Here is a 19,613-nt window from a genome sequence, read left to right as displayed (position 1 = left end):
CCAAACGGGTTTTCTCTGCAAGGTCGTCTCTCTGAGTTTTAGACAGTCTTACTACACAGTCTTGGCCAGCCTAGAACTTGCAGTGTCATAGAGATCCTCCTTCCTCTGCCTCCCGAGTGCTAAGATTAAAGGTTTGTGCCAGTCACTCCTCTCCTGAGTTCTATTGTGATGTCTCCAAAGGGCTTTGATTTCTGTCTCTACTTTGTCTCTCAAATTGTTGGATGAACATGCGGGTCCAGTTCCCTGCACACTGCCCTCAGTGAGGAGAGGGGCAGGGCCCTGACCTTGGAGGATCCTCCTGTCTGGGGGACAGAGTTGCTCTTAGTTCGGAGATCAACTGTCTGGCTCAGAAAACAGGCTTTGGACCCAACCCAGCCTGGGTTTGCACGCTGTTCTAGCTCTTCTGATTATTGGCCACTTGACCTTAGACAAGTCACCAAACCTCCATGAGATTCAGTGTTCCCCTCTGTGAAATGGGTATAATGAGCACATTCCCCAACTACTGCTGTGTTGACATAACAGAATTTCTGGATCACTTCACCGAGCAGAATGTCTGGCTCCAAATTAGTTGGGACTTTTCTTGGTTTTTCAGGTTGAAACAGTGAGTGAGAAGAAAAGTATTGTTCAGTGGTTACGGGAAACTGGTGGACAGAAGCAGGACCAACTGAGAGGAAGGGGACATAGTGAAATGGGCTGTGCTTAGTATAAGACCACGGTGCTAGCCTGGCCTCTGAGGATCCTGGCCGCTGGGTATAAAGGGCCCGGGGGGAAGTGATAAGATTCCTATCACAGGCTGTATGCCATTGCACGGGAGTTGGGGAACAGGGCATGTGTGACCCTTGCTGGTCCTAAGATTGTAGCCCCCGATGACTGTTGACTTCGGTTTGGCCTAGCTCAAAGGGCAGTGTTGAGAAGTCCAGATATGGGAATAAGCAGGCTGCATGTGCCTGGTGCTGCCCGGGCTCCCACTGTCCTTTCTGTAGGCCTGTAGCTGTTAGTCCTGCAAGAGAGGTGGGTGAGAGAGTGGGTGGGTGGGAATCGGCCTGTGTGTTGACAGGGGCAGGGTCAGTCTGCCAAGGGTTTGCACGCTAGCCACAGCTGAGCAAATAATGTGAGCCCTTTCTATACCTCAGTTTCTTCATCTGTGAGACAGGCACGTAGCAGGACCTAGGGGACTGGGCTGAGAACCTGACAAGATCATTCTCAGGAGTAGCCTGGCAAGGCCTTAAACAGGATCCCTGTGACAGTGCCAAGGGTGGTGGGCCCAGTGGGGATGGCCTGAGGTAGAGCTGCTGCCATCCTGCAACTCTCCAAGGCCCTCTACGTCCCCGTTTCTTCTGAACTAACGAGGGAGGGCTGGAGTGAGGCCCTGGGCTCTCAGGGCATCTGCAGAGCCAGGCTATCTGGCCTGGAGTGAAGCAATGGGGGCTGAGCCTGAGGCCAGCAAGGTGCCTGAGGCAGGAGTCAGGAAGGGCTTGCTCTGCAGGGGGCTGGGTTGTGGGCAGGGGCATGACTGGGCCTCCTATCCTCCTCTCTGACCTCCTTCCCAGGCTGCTCCCTCCCTGGGGCCCCTAGCACACACTGAACACTTTCCCACAGGCTGTTCCACCCACCACCCAACCCCAGCACACACACTGTGTGGGTGGGGGGTGCTGTTGCAGGGGGGATCAGTTCGTTCTTTATCTGCCTGGCTCCCTTCCAGACAGATGTTTCGTTTTATTTTGGACTTCCAGAAAATAGGCCATTTCTTTTCCATTGTGTCCCTGGGGAGGCCTCCTGGGGGAGAGGAAGACAGGATGAGTGTGGGACCCTGGGGACACTGTCCACTGAGGGGACGGTGACCTTCCTCCCTCAACAGTGAGGAGCAGTGGCCTGAGTGCGAGAGATGGTTCCTACGATCCTACAGCCATGGCTCAGAAGCCGCCTTTACCTGAGGGCCACAGAGCCTCAGGCAGGTCTCTGGCTCCCAGGATTGGGCTTCCTGACTGGTACTATAAGGCTACACCCACATCAGCTGGCTACGGGAAGGCTAGAAGTGCCAAAGTCTGTCAGGTCCAGAGTAGGCTGTTGTCACTTGCTCACTGTCCAGCCGCTCGCCAAGGATTCTGTCCCTGGCTGCAGATTCTTCTTGCCCCCACACACTCCCAGCTTAGAGCTGGCTGCCTCTTCTGAGCTGAGTCATGGCATCCTGGTCGGGGTTGGGGAGACTCACTCCACCCCCACCCTTAACCCGGCATTCCAAGTCCACAGGGCAAGGGTCCCGAGAGTCACACCACCAGCCTGGAAAGTTCTTCCACTTTCTTGTAGAGAGAAAATAATAACCAGGTTTGGTTCCTCCCACCCAGGGGCTGTGAAGGGCCCCTGATTTGTAAGACAGACAAGACCACGAAGCAAGTTTGTGTTCCCCTTTTGCCAGCAATTGAGCGGCTCACACCCCTGAGTCTGTCACGGGGCTCCCCGTGTCTGGGACAGGTTAAGGAAAGTGACCATTCTGTGGAGGGGCGGAGCCCTGCGGAGCTAGACTCTAGACGGTGAGCAGGTGCTGGGAGTGGGACTCCAGGCAGGTGGGACTTCTCATTTCCCTGCCCCACGCCTCCTTTTCCCCACCTGTACAGTGAGCCTCAGGAAGGGATCAGTTAGATGTTTCCTGGCTGCAGGGCATTGACATTCCAAGATTCCGACCTTGCGACCCCAGGACCGGGCCTCCTGCTTGGGTATCTTGTTTATTCAGAACTTGATGGAACTGAAGCTGGTGACACCAAATGCACCAAGTGCCCCTTTGAGCCACAGCTGGCTTTCCCCCCTCCCATGAGGTTACATTTCTGCCTGGCCTGCTCTCTGCCTCCAGTCCGTGCCAACAGAACCTTGCACATTTGAAACCAGCTCAGCAGCATCTCTTAAGCCTGTGCGGTCTCATTCTTAGAATGCGGCTTTCTCTTCCTGTCATCTACCCTCCTGCCCTCCATAGTTCATCTCTGAAATTTGCCCCTTGGGCCCCTCTGACATGCAGTTACCAAGTCCCATGGACTCTCAGCTACATTAATCTCAAAGCCATCTGTTTCGTCAGGTCCCACCCACTGCCCTCTGCCCAGCTTGCAGGGGGTGGCAGGCAGTGGAAAGACACACTGCTTTATTTTGGTCTCTACTTTCCTCTTGTCTGGTCTGCATTTCTTGGCAATTTGCCAAAGCAGTCTCCACCTTGGTTTTCTTAGCTATAAAATGGGCATAATTATTCCCTGCCCCGAGCTGTCAGAGGATGAAGTGAGACAGTGCATGCCAACTACCACAACAAATGAGGCTTTTAGCTCCTTATGCAATGCTGTGCACAGATACAGGTGACTGTGGTCCTGTGCACACGTGTTCTGTATTTGTCCCATGGGGGGTATACGTGTGACTGTCACAGCTGACTGTGTCTCTGATGGACATGTGGTAAAGCACCCAGGCATTGGTCTGTGCAGTGGGCACATGTGCTGAGCACTGGGGGAGCTGTGTGCATGTGTGTCCTTTGTGGGCATGCACATGGTTTGTGCCTGCCTGAGGGTTGGGCACCCATCCGAATAGCTACACATGTGTATGCTTGAGAAGAGCGTGTGAGAGAGCGTAGGCAGCATCTGAGCTGTGTGCATGTGTTCACCGTGTGCAGGCCTCCCTCTGGCAACAGTGCAGCATCCCCCCTCCTTCCCAGACTACTTGTGTCGTGGGAGCCTTGGGACCCCGAGGGAGGAAAGCTGATGCTGGCGGATGTGGCCAAGATGGGCTGGATTTATTTAGATTAAGTTGGTGGGAAAGGAGTGGGGAGTTGTATGTGCCTGTGAGCGGGAAGGCTGAGGCTCCGGGGATGACTCCCAAGCATGCTTGCTCCCTTGGGCCTCACTCTGATTCCCTAAGGAGTGCTTCAGATCTGTTGGGAGAAGCTGAGCTGACCCCCTCTTGAGACCTTGCCTGAACAGGGGCAATGCTGAGGGTTTTCTGACTGCAAGGAGTGGGATTTAGGAATTTTCTCCACTATAGGGGACTCACTGGGTGGGATAGCATGGCAGGTATGGGATGCCTGCCTCTTGATGTGGTGCCCATGGTGACCTAGGTAACTTTTTCCTGAAGCACAACTCCCTCTCTTGAAGAAAGGAAGTTGTCAGAGGCATGCCATCAGGGCAAGTCAGCTAGCTGCCTGGTCCTTCCTGGGGTTGCTCAAAACACAGCGGCTTCCAGAAGCACAAAATGTTCCATAAAGCACCACATGGAAAGCTAAGATTGCACAGAGACATTGAGATGGCCAGGAGGTTATGCTGGGTGCCTGGGCTCCATTCTGATGAGTCCTCGATGTGTAGTTTGCTGTCCACGCCACCCTGGAGGTACCCCAGGTTCAACTGATGGGAAGTCACCTGAAAAACCATCCAACTCCTGGTTGTACTGAGGAAGAAACTGAGGCCATTTAGACAATGTGTCTGAATCTACACACTAAATCAGTGGGATGTGGGTCATGGACTCCCAGGTACTGTGGCCTCAAACATGTCGTCTGCAATCCTGAACAATCATTACTTCCTCAGGTTACCCCATTGAGATTAATGGTAGTTGGAAGCTTCTCTTTGAGTAATCAAAAATGGTAGAGACAGAGGCAGGTGGACCCTATGAGTTCAAGGCCAGCCTGGTCTACAGAGCGAGTTCCAGGACAACCAGGGCTATACAGAGAGACCCTGTCTCAAAAACCAAAACAAACAAAACAGATGACCATCACAACCTCTCTGAGTGGATATGCAAATGAGTCCCAGAGCAGGCAGGAGACCCAGTCATTGTCACAGCTGGTTCAAGGATCTGGTGAGGGGACCCACTTTGTGTCTATGTGACCTGGTCATGATTCGGGGCTTCTCTGGGTCTCTACTTCCCACTTGGGAAGACTCCTTCCCAGCTTAGAGTCTTTCTTTCAGCTCTCCCAGCCTTCTTCCCTGCAGGAGAGAGCCTGAGAAGAGACGACGGAGTGCTATCAAGTAGTAGGGCTGGGGTCTGCATGCCATGGAGTTTCTAACCTACATGGTGAGCACAGCCTGCCAGAGCCAGGCCAGCCTCCTTGCAGTGACCTCCCATCTCCTGGCCAGCAGGCCAAATTCCTCCTTTAGAATAATAAACAGTGTGGCCAGCCAGGGAGGCTGGGAGAGGAGGGGAAGAAGGCAAGGGTGAACCCTCCCCCAGCCTGGGCTGCTAATGATTTTCTTTGGCCTGCATCTCTGGCAGGAAGTGGGGAGCCAGAGGGGCACCCACCAAGAGGAAGATGGGCTTCTGTAGGGCCTGTTGGCCCTGCCTGGGTACCCGATGCTGTCTGTGCTGCTGAAGAGGGCCTGGTGTCCAGCTGCAGGAGCCAGCCCTGGAGGGATGCGAGGGGAATGACTGTAGAGGGGGCATCAGGAAGGTTTGGACCAGTAATAATTCTAAGAGGGGTGACCCGGAGCCCGAGGGAGCACCCAGGCAGGCTGTCTGGAGAGAGGGTAAAGGAGGAGGGAGGAGAAGCGGTCTACAGAGTGAGTTTGTATTAAACAGAACTTTGGGGAGCTTTGTCTGTGTCTCATGCACCATGTGTGACCATAGCCCTCACTGGTGGCACACTCATCAGCTCCTTGCTGGCTAGCGGCTCTGTCCACAGGCACAGCCTTGGCACAAGAGATGGCAGTGGAGTTCATGAGACCTGACTCCTCAGCCCTGGGGAGGAACCTAGAAAGGGCAACATGGCGGAGCGGAGACAAACTGGGTCCACAATCTCAGGATGCTCCTCGTTGCCTGTCATGTAATTGCCTCCTGGGTTTTTCCATCCTTGACTCTGACCATACCTGAGTATTGGTGATTGATTGCTAGTGAAGGAAGGACCAATCAAAGTTTCACCCATCTGTGTCCCTGCTCCAGCACCCTGGTTCTCAGATCTTCTTCTCTCTGTCTTCCTCAGTTCCCACCATCGAACTCTCTGTTTCCCTCTCAGAGAGGCCCTGCTAGGAACCTTGTGGAAATGTCTTTGCTTCTCAGAGCCTCAGTTTCCTCATATGGATGTTGAAAGTTTGGCTTCAGTGGTCTCCAAGGACCTCAAAACCTGATAAATTAGATGGGACTGAGTACCTGGTTCCTCTCTCTCCCGGGCCTCCTGGGCAGTGCTGTGCTGTGTGTGTGTGGGGGGGGGGGGGTTCAGCCCACTCCCACATTCCTCAGTCCTGACCCTCACCCCCTCCCCACTTCCCTTCCCACAGCCGTCCCATTTCCTGTTGTGCTTGCAGAGGGTGCTGCGGGAGTTCTCCAGGCTCTGGCTCGCCCCCTCCTACTCCCCCAGGCCTTTCATCACACTTTCCCAAATATTTGTCCTGGCAGATAAGTGCCTGGTATTGAAACTGTCACCCGGAGGACAGACTGTCAGAGCTGGCAGTCCCCTAGCTAGCCCAAATTCCCCACCTCCAAGGTAATACATAGGGAACCTAAGGCCCATGGGCGAAGGACACAGCCAAGGCTACGTGAGGGTTGGAAACAGAAGGGAGAAGGCTTGGGGCCCCGGATGTCTTTGCAGCCTTGAGACATGAGGTTAGAAACCCAAGCAGGGCTGACTCTGCAGGAACCAGGTCTTAGGTGGGCCTGGCACTGCCTTTGCCCACCCTGCGCCCTGATCTCCGTTTAATTTTACAGGGCACCATGGGGTTTCCTGGTGTGATGCCAGCTTCAGTCCTCAAAGGTAAGGAGTCTGGGGGGGCAAAGATGAGGATCCTAGGGAGCCGGCGGTGGTGATGCTCGGGAGCACTAAGACTTGAGAATCTGGAAGCTCTGTAGTATGCTCGAGCCTCAGTTTCCCTGTATTTGGAGGTGGTCTGTTAGATCCCCTCAGTAGGTCACTCCTCGTCCAGAACCACCAGCCCAAGTTCCCCACTTATCCCTCTGCACCCACAGCGCCTCTGAGACAGTCCCCCATCCCGTTTCGGTCCAGCTGGATACCTGCCGTAAGCTCTCCAAGATCTGGGCAAATGCCCAGGCAACCAGGGATGAGCCAGTGGCCTGCCCTACTGACCGTGGTTTGATGGCCCTGCTGACTGGCTGCACCTGTCCTGATTTTCATTACCAGGGAACACGAGGGTGTGGCCTTTAAAACCCTCCCTGTGAACAATGATGTATCATGGTGAAGGTGGCTGGTTCTCCTGGTCCTCCACCAGGGGATGTCACGAATCATCTAACATACGTATCTTAACCCCCTACCCTGCCCCATCCTTCAAGCCCCAGGGGCCTCAGCGGCTCACTGAGGAGCTACAGAGAGGTCTAGGGAGTGACCTGAACAGCAATGCAGGAACTGGAGGCCTAGGGATTGCTTCCACAGGATTTCCTGCCCCGTTCTCTTGCTTACCGCCTACACATAGCATAGCTGAATGGCTTAGAGGCCAGAGTCAAAAAAGGCAAAGACCCAGGACAGGAACCCTTGAGGGCCTGACAGTGGTCAAGTGGCCTGTGTTGAATGGGAAGATGTGCAGACAGGCCTCCAGGACAACTCTGGGGGAGTGGCTAAGATCTTTTTCCCCTGACATTTGACCCTTCCTGCCACAAAGGCCAGTTGTTGCTGTCTCTGCTATGGCTCCTGGGACCACCGACCTGCCAAAGCCTAGTCATCACACCCCCTGGGCCAGAGTTCATCCTCAACGTCTCCAGCACCTTTGTTCTGACCTGCTTGGGCTCAGCACCAGTGATATGGGAACAGATGTCCCAGGTGTCCTGGCAAGAGACAGCCGTGAATCAGGACGGCACCTTCTCCAGTGTGCTGACACTCACTAACGTCACCGGGGGTGACACTGGAGAATACTTTTGTGCCTACAACAACTCCTTGGGGCCAGAGCTCGGTGAACGGAAGCGCATCTATATCTTTGTGCCAGGTAAGGACCTTACCTGGGTGCCTACTCCCGCACCCTCATCTCCACGGTGCATAGTACAAAAGGAAGTGTCTCGAGGATACAGTGAGAGGCAGCCATGTGACACAGGCAAAGAGCACATCCAGCCTGGGTCAGTCAGGAGCACAATTGGTCCACTCATTGTCTGCTCCCGCCTGCCTGTCTCTCACTCTTGCCTCCCAAGAGTTCCGCATTCTCAGCTGGTCCCAACCTGTTCCTTTTGGCCCCGTATCCCAGTGCCCTCTTCTCTGAGATCCAGGTGCAGCTACTCTTTAGTTTACGACTTTTTACCCCCTCCCTCCAACGCCAGTACTATCAACATCAAACACAGAGCAGGAAACGGCCTCTGAGAACATCTTCCTGAATACCATTGTGCTACTATAGCAGAAGACAGTTCTGGAGGCAGGGGCCAACATCTGGCAAGAACACTTTCTTTTTCCCCCTTCTTCTCCTCCCCCCCACCCACCCTAGGGGTGAGTCGCCCATGTAGCCCTGGCTGGCATGGAACTAACTCCCTCTGTGATCCAAGTTGGCCTCAAACTTATAGAAATCCATCTCACTCTGCCTCCTGAGAGCTGGGACTGAAGCTGTGCGCCTTCACACTCGGCTTCTTCTCCTTTATTTTTGAGGCAATGTCTATTTGTTATATGGCCAAAGACGACCTTGAACCTCTGATTCTCCTTCCTCTACCACCTGAGTGCTGGAGTCACATGCATGCACTAGAGCACCCCTTAATGCATGCTAGGCAAGCAGTCTGCCCATTGAGCCACACCCCTGGCCCAGCAAAAGCCTTCTTGCAATGTTATACCATGGAAAAAGCAGAAAGGCAAGAGAACACAAGAAGAGCAAGAGGGGCTTGAACTTACACTTCTGTAACGGCATCAATCCATGAAGCCCTCATGGCTAATCACCCCCCCCCCACACACACACACCTTTGTCTTTTGGTGCTGGGGATTGAACCCAAGGTCTTGTGCATACTAAGCAAGGACTTTACCACTGAACTACATGCCCAGACCTCTCTACTGTGATTTTTTAAAAAAATTAATTAGCTATTTTTATTTATGTGTTTGTGAATGCACTGTGTGTCGTGTGTGTGTGTGTGTGTGTGTGTGTGTGTGTGTGTGCCAGCCACATAACAGCCAGAAGAGGGTGTTGAGCTAGAGTTACAGGCAATTGTGAACTACCTAAGAAATAAATTCAAATTCTCTGGAAGAGCAGCGAGTGCTCTCAACCCCTGAGCCATTTCTCCAGTTCCTTACTATTGCTATTTAACTTTTTTGTTTTGAGACGTAATCTCCCTAGGTTGCCATGGCTGGCCCTGAATAGACTCTGTAGCTTCAGCATGCCTCAAGTCAGTCCTCTGACATCTTGCATGAGCTTCACAAGAGGCTGGGAATAATGATGATGATGATGATATATCTTCACTACCCAGCTGACAATTATCATTTTAAAAATCCTACCTGTAAGAACTGTTACAATGACAACTATATTTCAGTGCAGTTTGGAGGGGACCAACATCAGAACTATAGCAGCATCCTTATTCTGTATCGAGGGGACTGAGGCCAGAGAGAGAAGAGACTGCTCAAAGTCAAACAGCAATTCACTAGACAGCTAGAAACTCACTATCCTGGCTGCAATTAAACACCATGACCAAAAGCAATTCAGGAAGGGAAAGGGTTTATTTCATCTTACAGCTCGTAGTCCATCGGGAAGAGAAGTCAGGCCAGGAAGTCAGGCAGGGACTGAACCAGAGACCACGGAGGAACATTGCTTACTCCCCTGCTCCTCATGGCTTGCTCAGCCTGCTTTCTTATATTACCCAAAGGTATTATATTACTTTTCTTATATTACTTGCCCAGGAGGGGTACCACCTACAGTGGGCTGGGCCTTCCCACATCAATCATTAATCAAGAAAATGCCCCACAGACAAACTGATGGGAGCATTCTCTCAGTTGAGCTTCCTTCTTCCCAGATGACTCTAGCTTATGTCAAAGTTGGAAAGAAAAAAAAAAACTAGTCAGGACTTTCATTCCTTGGCTCTACTCCTGACAGATCCCACCATGGGCTTCCTCCCTATGGACTCCGAGGACCTATTCATTTTTGTCACGGATGTCACTGAGACGACAATTCCATGCCGAGTGACAGACCCCCAGCTGGAGGTGACACTGCATGAGAAGAAAGTGGATATCCCCCTACACATACCCTACGACCACCAGCGAGGTTTCATTGGTACATTTGAGGACAAGACTTACATCTGCAAAACCACCATTGGGGACAGGGAAGTGGACTCCGATACCTTCTATGTCTACAGCCTGCAGGGTGAGCTCCCTTTCTGGGGGAACAGCCCCTCGGTTTACTAAGTGCTCGGCCTCATATCTCGTTGGATTTTCCTGTAGTTTTGGGAGGGAGCTAGTTAGCATTTTCTCCCTTTTATGTCTATGGAAACCGAGGCTCAGAGGAAGGATGGAGTTGGTCCACAGTCATAGTTCACTAAAGGCCAGTCTGGGCTTTATAAGGTGGGGACAAAGGCACAGGCTTGCAGACAGCTGGGTTTGGGTCCCAACTTGGTCACTTCCTATTTGGACCACTTTGCACAAGACTCGTGGTCCCCATGAGCCTGATTCCCTCTCCTCCAATAAGATGAAGGTGGCGATGACTGCCTTCCTCGCAGATTTGGGGGAAGGTAAAATAAAAGAGGTTAAGGTGCTAGCATGTGATAGGTGCTTGGTAAATGTCCCTGGGTTCCTAGAGGATTATGGCTTCTGAGACGGTTATCCCGTTGTCAGTGCCATGAAGAAAGAGATTCTGTCTGAGGTGTACACTCCTCTAGCCCTAGTGTATCATAGTGCTTGTATATAGCAGTGTTTAATTACTATTGATAGGACCCATGAATGAATCGTTCACAACAGCTACCCACTCCCATTCCCAAGCTCAGTGCTGGTGGCTGTTGATGATCTCCATGGCCCTAACCTAATCTCCTCGCCCCACTCCAGTGTCATCCATCAATGTCTCTGTGAACGCAGCACAGACGCTGGTCCGCCAGGGTGAGAGCATCACCATCAAGTGCATCGTGATGGGCAATGATGTGGTCAACTTCCAGTGGACATACCCCCGCATGAAGGTACCACTGGGCCAGGGTTGGAAGGCAGGACAGTCGTCCCGGCTCGTACCAGCTTCTGATTTGGAAACTTGTCCTTGCAGAGTGGGCGACTGGTGGAGCCAGTGACAGACTACCTCTTTGGGGTACCCTCCCGAATTGGCTCCATCCTGCACATCCCGGCCGCTGAGCTGAGTGATTCGGGAACCTATACTTGCAATGTCTCCGTGAGCGTGAATGACCATGGAGATGAAAAGGCCATCAACATCACTGTGATCGGTGGGTACCTGGGACTCAGCCCTCTACCCCACCCTGAGCTGACCAGACTCTGGCACAGGCTGGGGGTCTATTTCAGTATCAGATTCAAATAAAATGTAGCGTCAGCCCCAGACTTAGCTCTAAGCCCAACCTAGACTTCTCACCTAGCCAGTTCATCATCAACCCCTTGATGCCGGCCTTGGCAGTCCCATTGCCAAAGTCAACCTTGTACTAGTTTGAAGTTCCGATGTATCCTGTATGTAATATAGAGCCAGAACAGAAAACTTCAACCCTGACCCCAACACTAAGAGCACCAAATTCCACTCCTGCTCCAATTCCAGACCAAGCTTGAACTCCTGGTCTGTTACCTCAAGAAGCCCTGCCCCTAGAAGGTACTTCTCTGACCTCTAGTTGACACAGGCCACCAGGAACACCCCACTAGCTGGATCCATACCCTCACTGGTGTCTGGGCATAGCCCCGCCCACAGGACCCACCCTTGACTGTTGTGTACCTTCACAGAGAACGGCTACGTGAGGCTGCTGGGAACACTGGGTGATGTACAAATTGCTGAGCTGCACCGGAGCCGGACATTGCAGGTGGTGTTTGAGGCTTATCCACCACCCACTGTCCTGTGGCTGAAGGACAACCGTACCTTGGGTGACTCCGGCGCTGGCGAGATGGTTCTGTCCACCCGCAACGTGTCCGAGACCCGGTGAGCACCAGCTAGTCCGCTTGCTTTGCAAGTTTCAAAGCTGCCAGGGGGCCTTCAGATACCACAAACCTTTTTGCCTGAGAATCTGCTGTGTGCTAGGCATATGCCAGCTGCCAGGGATGCTCAGAACCAGAGTAAGCCGCTCTACCCCGCCTGGAGGGGGAAACACACTGGTGGCTCGGCCGCTTAGAGGTTTAGTTACCTTTGCGATGAGAGACAACAGCAGGTGACAGCCAAAAGCAAAATGACTGGACGGAAAGCGGGTGTCCTTGAGGCAGACTGATCAGACTGTGCCCTTCTGTAGGGGGTGGGTTGTGGAAAGAGGAATATGGAGATCCTCCCCAAGTGTTCCTCGTAGCTTAGCGGAACTGCCTGCGGGTAGGGATTCAGGAGACTTTGTGTGAATGCTTACTCTGCTGCCGTCACCCACGTGGTCTTGGCAAGCACATCCCTTCCCTGACAGACTATAGGAAGGCGAGGATGCTGTAGGGATTTCTGAAGTTCTGACTGAAGTCCCCTGGCCTGCTCCACAGGTACATATCCGAACTGACCTTGGTGCGTGTGAAGGTGGCAGAAGCTGGCTACTACACTATGCGGGCCTTCCACGAGGACGCAGAGGCCCAGCTCTCGTTCAAGCTGCAGGTCAACGGTAGACATCACCTCCCTTTCGCTCTCTCCTCCTCCCTCTTCTCCTCCCTCCCCATTCAAACCTTTCCCTTCCTTCTTTGCCCATCCACCCTTGGGAGTGGCTGGAGAAAGGGCCTGGAACCAAGGAGGCTGCATTCTAGACAGCTGATCTGGTGTGTCCCCTTTCTGGGCCTCTGTTTCCCAAGCAGCAAAAGATGGCCACCAGATTGTTTTGGTGTTCCCCCAAATCTGAGTCATTTATCAGTCAACACCACAATTTTACTTTGCTTATACAATTGGTACTTTGATGAGTAATTTCAATATGGTGGTCTGTTCAGAGTTCTACATTTTATAGCTTGCATCCTAGTAGGGGGAAGGAGGAAGGTTAGGGTTAGAAGAGAAGTAACTGTAGGGGGCATGGAAGGAGGGAGAGAGACATAACACACACACATACACAGAGAGAGAGAGAGAGAGAGAGACAGACAGACATACAGACAGACAGAGAGGAGCCTGGTGGTGAGGGTTGTAGTTTCCAGTGTGGCGATCAGGGTTGACCTCATTCTGGAGTCGGCCTTTGTGAGAAGACTTGAGGATGGAGAGCATTAGACAAGTGGATATTTAGGGAAGAGCACTCCAGATCATGCGTCACGATGCCAGAGAAATAGCAGGAAGGTTGGTGTGGCCTGAACAGAGGGCTCTGGCGTATATGGAGGGCATGAGGTCAGGGTAGAAATGGAGGAAGGATGGAGGGGGGTACTTGGGTGAGTGCTTGTGGGCTTGGTACAGCTTTGGCTTCCATTGCCACTGAAATGAAGGATTTGTGCACAGAAATGACAGGATAAAGACGCAACGATTTGTCAATTAGCTTTCTAAAACTAAGTCTATTTTGAAAGACAAAATTTAGCATCTTGGTTGCAGATGTAAACTCGGTGCCATAGGACATAAATATAAAACAACCACTGAAGTAAAACCAGGAAAACAAAACAAAACAAAGCAATGCTGTCAAAGTCTGGCTTCATGAGCCTAGCTGCCCAGGCCCTGGTCTCTGGACCGGTTCTCTCTTTGTTAAGGGAAGAACAAGTCTCAGACTGATGTTAGAGACAGACTCTGAGCCTTGCCCTTTGAAGTCCCAGAGAGGAAGCCATCACTTTTCACACTGTGGCTCCTGGTATATAACATTTTCCCTGTAGTCTCCTGCCTTGGGGAAATTCTGGAGCAAGTCCCCTGAGGTCTGTTCTGATCACCCCACTCCCTGACCCTGTACTCTCTGGCTGTTCAGTTCCTGTCCGTGTGCTGGAGCTGAGTGAGAGCCACCCTGCCAATGGGGAGCAGACAATCCGCTGTCGTGGCCAGGGCATGCCTCAGCCAAACGTCACCTGGTCTACCTGCAGAGACCTCAAAAGGTGAGCATACCTGAGCCTCAGCCTTCCAGAACACCCTCATCTGCCTAGAATGACCCAGTGCACGGTAATCCAGACCAGACTCTTCTCCTGAGAGGTGCAGGCCACATCTTAGACCAGTCCTCTGCTTTCCTGGAGATACTGTGCATAACCTAATTAGCTCCTTTTCTTATCTTGACCCTGAGCCATCCTCAGCCCTGGAAGGTGCAGGGTCTGGCCCCTAGAGGTGTCTAATTCATCCAGTAGTTGTTCTATACCTCTGACCAGAGCTGAGTCTAGTACAGAGACATAGGATGAGTTCAGGGTTTGCCTCTAACCCTGATACAATGGTTAACCTTGAGGGTCAATTGAGTGAATTTTGCCATTTAGGAGTCTCAGTTCTGGAGTACTAGCACCCCCTGCTGGTCCATCTAGACAACACAGTAGGAACCTGCTTAAGGACCAAGCAGTCATAGAAATGAAACATCCTTCTCTATACACCACTCAGTGTACAGCCTGCTTTGAGCCTCGGTTCCCCCATCTTCAGAGGGGAACTAAAAGAGGATGCAAGCTATTGCCCCTGTGTCTCCTAGCAGGTGTCCACGAAAGCTGTCACCCATACCCTTGGGGAACGGTTCCAAGGAGGAGAACCAGCTAGAGACTAACGTGACTTTCTGGGAGGAGGAACGGGTATATGAGGTGGTGAGCACACTGCGCCTGCGTCACGTGGATCAGCCACTGTCAGTACGCTGCATGCTGCAGAACTCGATGGGCAGAGATTCGCAGGAGGTCACCGTGGTACCACATTGTGAGTGTCCCAGCTTTGGGTTGCTCTGATGACCTTTCACCCTTTCCTTGATCCTGCTATGCCGAGCCTGCATGCCCAAAGTGGGTCAAGTCAGCATGCTCACAAAGCCCATAGGAACATAACAAAAGCCACCAGAGTATGTTCCTACACACATCACAACCTATTATGTGGGCACGAGTGCACAAACACAAGTCTATACAGCACAGACATGAAAAGCATTGATTCATGCGTAGGAAATGAACTGGTATGCATGATACATGATGTAAGCATGATGTAAACATGATGTAAACATGAAAGCATGATGTTAACATGAGTGAGCTGATCTTGGGACTTGGGCATACACCCTTCATGTGCACATGCAATCTGTGCTGAGGATGCTTAATCCCTAGAGAACACATATGTTAGCATGTGCTCCTGCAAGCACAATACTGTCCGTGTATATAAAACTGCAGGGTATACTTTTGTAAGCTGTGTATATAAGCCTGCCCAAATCTAAGACTTGTATGTAATCCATGAAATGAATATCTACACACAGGTACATGTGGGAGTACAATCCCCATACATGTGTATAAACCATGCATGTACAAACCTGTGCATGTGTGAAAATTGGCATGGTACATATCTGCACTCACATAGTTGCAACATATAAAACATAAAAAAGCATTGAGCACAAGTCTGTAAATACACACCTCCAGAAAATGTGTACAGCAGGTTCACATATGTGTATGGTTATTGCACATATAAACAGTGCTTGCCAGAGTCCAGATGTATGTGTCCACTCATCCCTGCCCGCACACGTGTGTGCATGCTTCATCACTCACCTATTTCCTGCTCAGTAAGTTATGGGGACCCAAATTCATAGTACACAGGAGGCCTACAAAGGAGTAAACCAGCCTCCAGGAAGCAGCCCCAAGAGAGAAGAAGCTCTATGCTAACCGTCGGGTTGGGGAAGTACCCCAGGAAAAAGAAGCTTTACATCAAATGCTGAACGATGGCTAATGTTAGCCTGGGAGGGGTGGTGTTGCCGTCAAGGAGGCCTGTGGAAAAGCCTAGCGGTAGATTAGTTTCTGAGAAGTTCAAGGAAACAAGACCGTGTGGAAGGCAAGCTGTATGTGGATCTGAGGCAGGGGAAGTAATAGGGAAGGAAGTGGTAAGGAGTGGGGATACAGGATACAGAAGTCAGAAAAATCAGAGCTTCAAAAGGCATTTCACACACACACACACACACACACACGCATGCACGCGTGCGCACACACACACACGCACACACATGCACACACACAGGCTGCTCCACAGCCTTGTGCAAGTTTGTCTATGTACATCCCTGTCACCTGCCCTAGAAGATGAGTGAGCTTTGTAAATATCCTATTGGGTTGGAGAGATATTCAGGGCTTAAGTGTACTCGCTGCTCTTCTAAAGGACCTCAGTTGCATTCCCAGCGCCATGCAAGGGGGCTCACGACCACCTGTGGCTCCAGCGCCCATGGATTTAATGATTTCTTCCATCAGCATCCACACACGTGGCATTCAGGCACACAAATGCACACATATACACGTACATAAAAATAAAACACAGTTATTTTCCCCACACTCTCGTATGTGCACATGCATCCCTGAGCAAGTGGGCAGAGCAGAGTGTGCACAGCCTGACATATAGACCCACTCTAGGCCTGAGTAAAGACAGGAGGAAAGTCATTGTGTGACGCCTGGACAGGACACCGTGTACTATCACACAGAGGATGACTCTGATGGATCCCTGGAGGGTGCAGGCTCCCTTTGCAAGACTAGGACATGGGGCTGTCGGGAAGAGAGGACAAAGATGTCAGCCAGTGACCCTCAGAAGGAAAGGGTGTGGAATGAGCCAGAGGAAGGCTCCTTGGGGAACAGAGGAGGGCAGGAAGGGGACATAAGGAGGAAGAAGCACGTTCCCAGAAGACAACAGCTATTGCTAAGTGGGGATGGACAGAGGTTCAACCAGGGTGCCTGGGTAGCAGCAAAGCTGAAACCTTGGGCTAGAGAAGACTCAGGGCTCAGGGGACCCAGGCAGAGCTGTGTGTTCACCTCAGTGCCCTAGATAGTGCACTCTATGACTGCTCTGTCACACACATCAGCTGTTCCCCAAGGAGGGGCTGGGAGGAACAGACTCTTCAGGGTGTGGATTCTTCAGGCTGCTGAAGTTCAGGGTTGGCTCTTTCGAGCAGTCACTTAGTGAATGCCTCAACCATTTGGTTAGAAATGGCACCTAAATCTATGATCCAGGCGTGACAACCCACCAGGGCATCAGCCTGGAAGAAAGGAGGGCATGGCCTGCTCCTCAGGGTGCCTAATGCTGTGAGAGGCACAGAGAATGACCAGGAACCGGAAGAGGATTTTCAGCAGCCTAACAGGATGATGCAAAGGCCAGCCTGAGCCGGGCCATGATCTGAGAAGGGGGATTATTGAGGGGCACTGGGGTTTGCAGGTAAGGCCAGAGCGAGGGTCCTGAGGCCAGCTATCTAGAGAGTAAGGTCTTCTGTGCTAGGCAGAGCAAGTCCAGTGGATCTGTGATGCCCAGAGCATGGTGGGGAGAGCAACTGCCAGCCGCTGTTTGCTTAAGGCTACTCTGGTCTCTGTCTTTAGCCCTGCCTTTCAAAGTGGTGGTGATCTCAGCCATCCTGGCCTTGGTGGTCCTCACCGTCATCTCGCTCATCATTCTCATCATGCTGTGGCAGAAGGTAAGCGCCTCTAGCCTGTAGGTGCAAAGTGGTACCCCTATTTCCTCATGGTCTGCCCTGAATGTCACACAGTCTGCCACATATGAAGGCCTCCAGCCTGTAGGTGCAAAGTGGTACCCCTATTTCCTCATGGTCTGCCCTGAATGTCACACAGTCTGTCACATATGAAGGAACTAGCATGGAGCTCAGCTGACTCAGAGCAGCACTGGGTCCCCATCTCCCTCCATCCCAGCGGGCTGTGCTGACCCCAGGCCTGCTGCAAGTGGTCCAGGACTGACTCCAGACCCCTGCTCTTTCCTCTGCCTAGGTCTTTCCTGTTCAATCCAGTCGCGGGACAAATGGCACTTTGTGGGTGGACTACCCTGGCCCCATGATTCTTCCAGCTCTTACTCATGAGTCACTAGAATGCAATCTGACCCCACGAATCTAAAGTTGCAATGCTCTGTTTTGACATTTTCCCGTTCTGTAGCTCCAAACGCTTACAATTCCTGAATTGGGACTTTGGTGCCCTTCATCCTGTCATTGTAAGATTCCAATCCTGTGACTCCAGCATCTAAGATTTCCACATTCAAAGGCTGCATCCTTTTGAGATCCCACAGAGGCAGACCCGACATGGGGAGGGCCCCCCACATTTGACATCTGAGGAGTAACTGCGCCTCAGGGAGAAGCTGATAAAGCCATTCTAGTGAGTGAGGGCCACCCTGTCAGCTGCTCTCCAGAGGCAGCATTCTCAGGGTATCTCAGCCACACTTTCCACCTTCTGGGGCACCTTAGTGCCAGTTGCCTCTGAACTCATGGAGACCTTGGTTTTGCTGGTCACTCGCTGTATCCCTTTAAATAAATTCCCGCCCTCTCTTGGTCTCAGAGTCTCCTGTCCCATCTGCCATCTAAGGGCTGGACCTGATAGGCTCAAGACCAAAGATGCCCTCTGACCAACCAGCTCATCTGTTGGTCTTGTCCTGCAGAAACCACGCTATGAGATCCGATGGAAGGTGATTGAGTCTGTGAGCTCTGATGGCCACGAATACATCTACGTGGACCCTGTACAGTTGCCTTATGACTCCACCTGGGAGCTGCCACGGGACCAGCTCGTGCTCGGTCAGTCCTAAGAAGTCTTTGGTGGCAAAGGAGACCCTGAGATCTGCTCCCAGCATGGTTACGACTAGCTGAGGCCCAGAGCTGATATCTTGTCTTCTCTGGCTCTCAGTATCCTCTCTATACGGTGAAGACAAGATGATCCCTGATAGCACGGAAGCCCTAGGAACCTGAGATTGATATGGGGCCCCTCCAGGCCAAAGAGGAAGTACCAGAGATAGGCTGGGGAGTCTGAGGCAGATGCAGGGGAGCTGTGAATTCCTAAGGAGGCAGGAGGTCTTCTAGGGGCTTTAGGGGAGGCAGACAGCAGGCAGGATCTAGAGGAGACCCAAAGAATGGGAAGCTTCCTGAGAGGGAGCACAATGAGGTGGTTGGAAGGATGACCTAAGAGAATAGTCCCCTGTTCTGAGTGGGAAGATGAGGTAAGGATCCTAGTTCCCAAGAGCTGAAAGTTTCTTTCCATCCCAGGACGCACGCTAGGCTCTGGGGCCTTTGGACAAGTGGTGGAGGCCACGGCTCATGGTCTGAGCCATTCACACGCCACCATGAAAGTGGCTGTCAAGATGCTGAAATGTGAGTCTTGAAACATGAGCCAGCTCCCTTCCTCACACCTAGGGTCCCACTCTGCCTTACCCTTCCCTGTACATTTGGTTTCTTCTGAAGAGCCCTGGTCCTGGATTTGTGAGACAGAAAGGCTCCTCACCGTTTCCTCTTTGGATTCCTCTTTCTTCTCTCCCCTCCTTCCACCTTCTTCCTGCTCCAGTGAGATCCTCACCCCCCTGGGACACTAGTCCTACATCAGATTGGGACAGAGTAGGCCCTGGTGGGGCCCACCCAGACTGAGCCCCTTTCTCCCCTCAGCTACAGCCCGAAGCAGTGAGAAGCAAGCCCTCATGTCAGAGCTGAAGATCATGAGTCACCTCGGACCCCACCTGAATGTGGTCAACCTGCTGGGAGCCTGTACCAAAGGAGGTACTCAAGCCACGCCCCAGAGGACTCTGAGGCTCCTCTCTTTCCTGTTCTCAGTC

General features: G+C 52.1%; 1 protein-coding gene across 3 annotated transcripts in view; it reads left to right on the top strand.

Moving 5' to 3' along the window:
• Positions 1–19,613, top strand: part of Pdgfrb (platelet derived growth factor receptor beta) — a 38,193-nt gene that overhangs the window by 7,839 nt on the left and 10,741 nt on the right. The window contains exons 2-14 of one of the 3 annotated variants that reach the window (XM_075968542.1): positions 6,655–6,700; positions 7,560–7,880; positions 9,948–10,214; positions 10,889–11,016; positions 11,097–11,271; positions 11,771–11,963; positions 12,497–12,612; positions 13,870–13,993; positions 14,566–14,777; positions 17,396–17,490; positions 18,456–18,588; positions 19,054–19,158; positions 19,447–19,557. In XM_075968542.1, coding sequence (XP_075824657.1) covers positions 6,661–6,700; positions 7,560–7,880; positions 9,948–10,214; positions 10,889–11,016; positions 11,097–11,271; positions 11,771–11,963; positions 12,497–12,612; positions 13,870–13,993; positions 14,566–14,777; positions 17,396–17,490; positions 18,456–18,588; positions 19,054–19,158; positions 19,447–19,557 — 2,020 coding nt within the window. In that variant the 5' untranslated portion in view covers positions 6,655–6,660. Of the gene's footprint in view, positions 1–6,654; positions 6,701–7,559; positions 7,881–9,947; positions 10,247–10,590; positions 10,593–10,888; positions 11,017–11,096; positions 11,272–11,770; positions 11,964–12,496; positions 12,613–13,869; positions 13,994–14,562; positions 14,778–17,395; positions 17,491–18,455; positions 18,589–19,053; positions 19,159–19,446; positions 19,558–19,613 lie in introns of those variants that run through there. The other 2 variants (XM_075968541.1, XM_075968543.1) reach the window with 2 other exon arrangements.

The sequence above is a fragment of the Microtus pennsylvanicus genome, chromosome 4 (genome assembly GCF_037038515.1).
Source record: "Microtus pennsylvanicus isolate mMicPen1 chromosome 4, mMicPen1.hap1, whole genome shotgun sequence".
In the NCBI taxonomy this organism is placed as follows: domain Eukaryota; kingdom Metazoa; phylum Chordata; class Mammalia; order Rodentia; family Cricetidae; genus Microtus; species Microtus pennsylvanicus.
The sequence above is the reverse complement of the archived record's forward strand: the minus strand, read 5'-3'. Positions and strand labels throughout refer to the sequence as shown.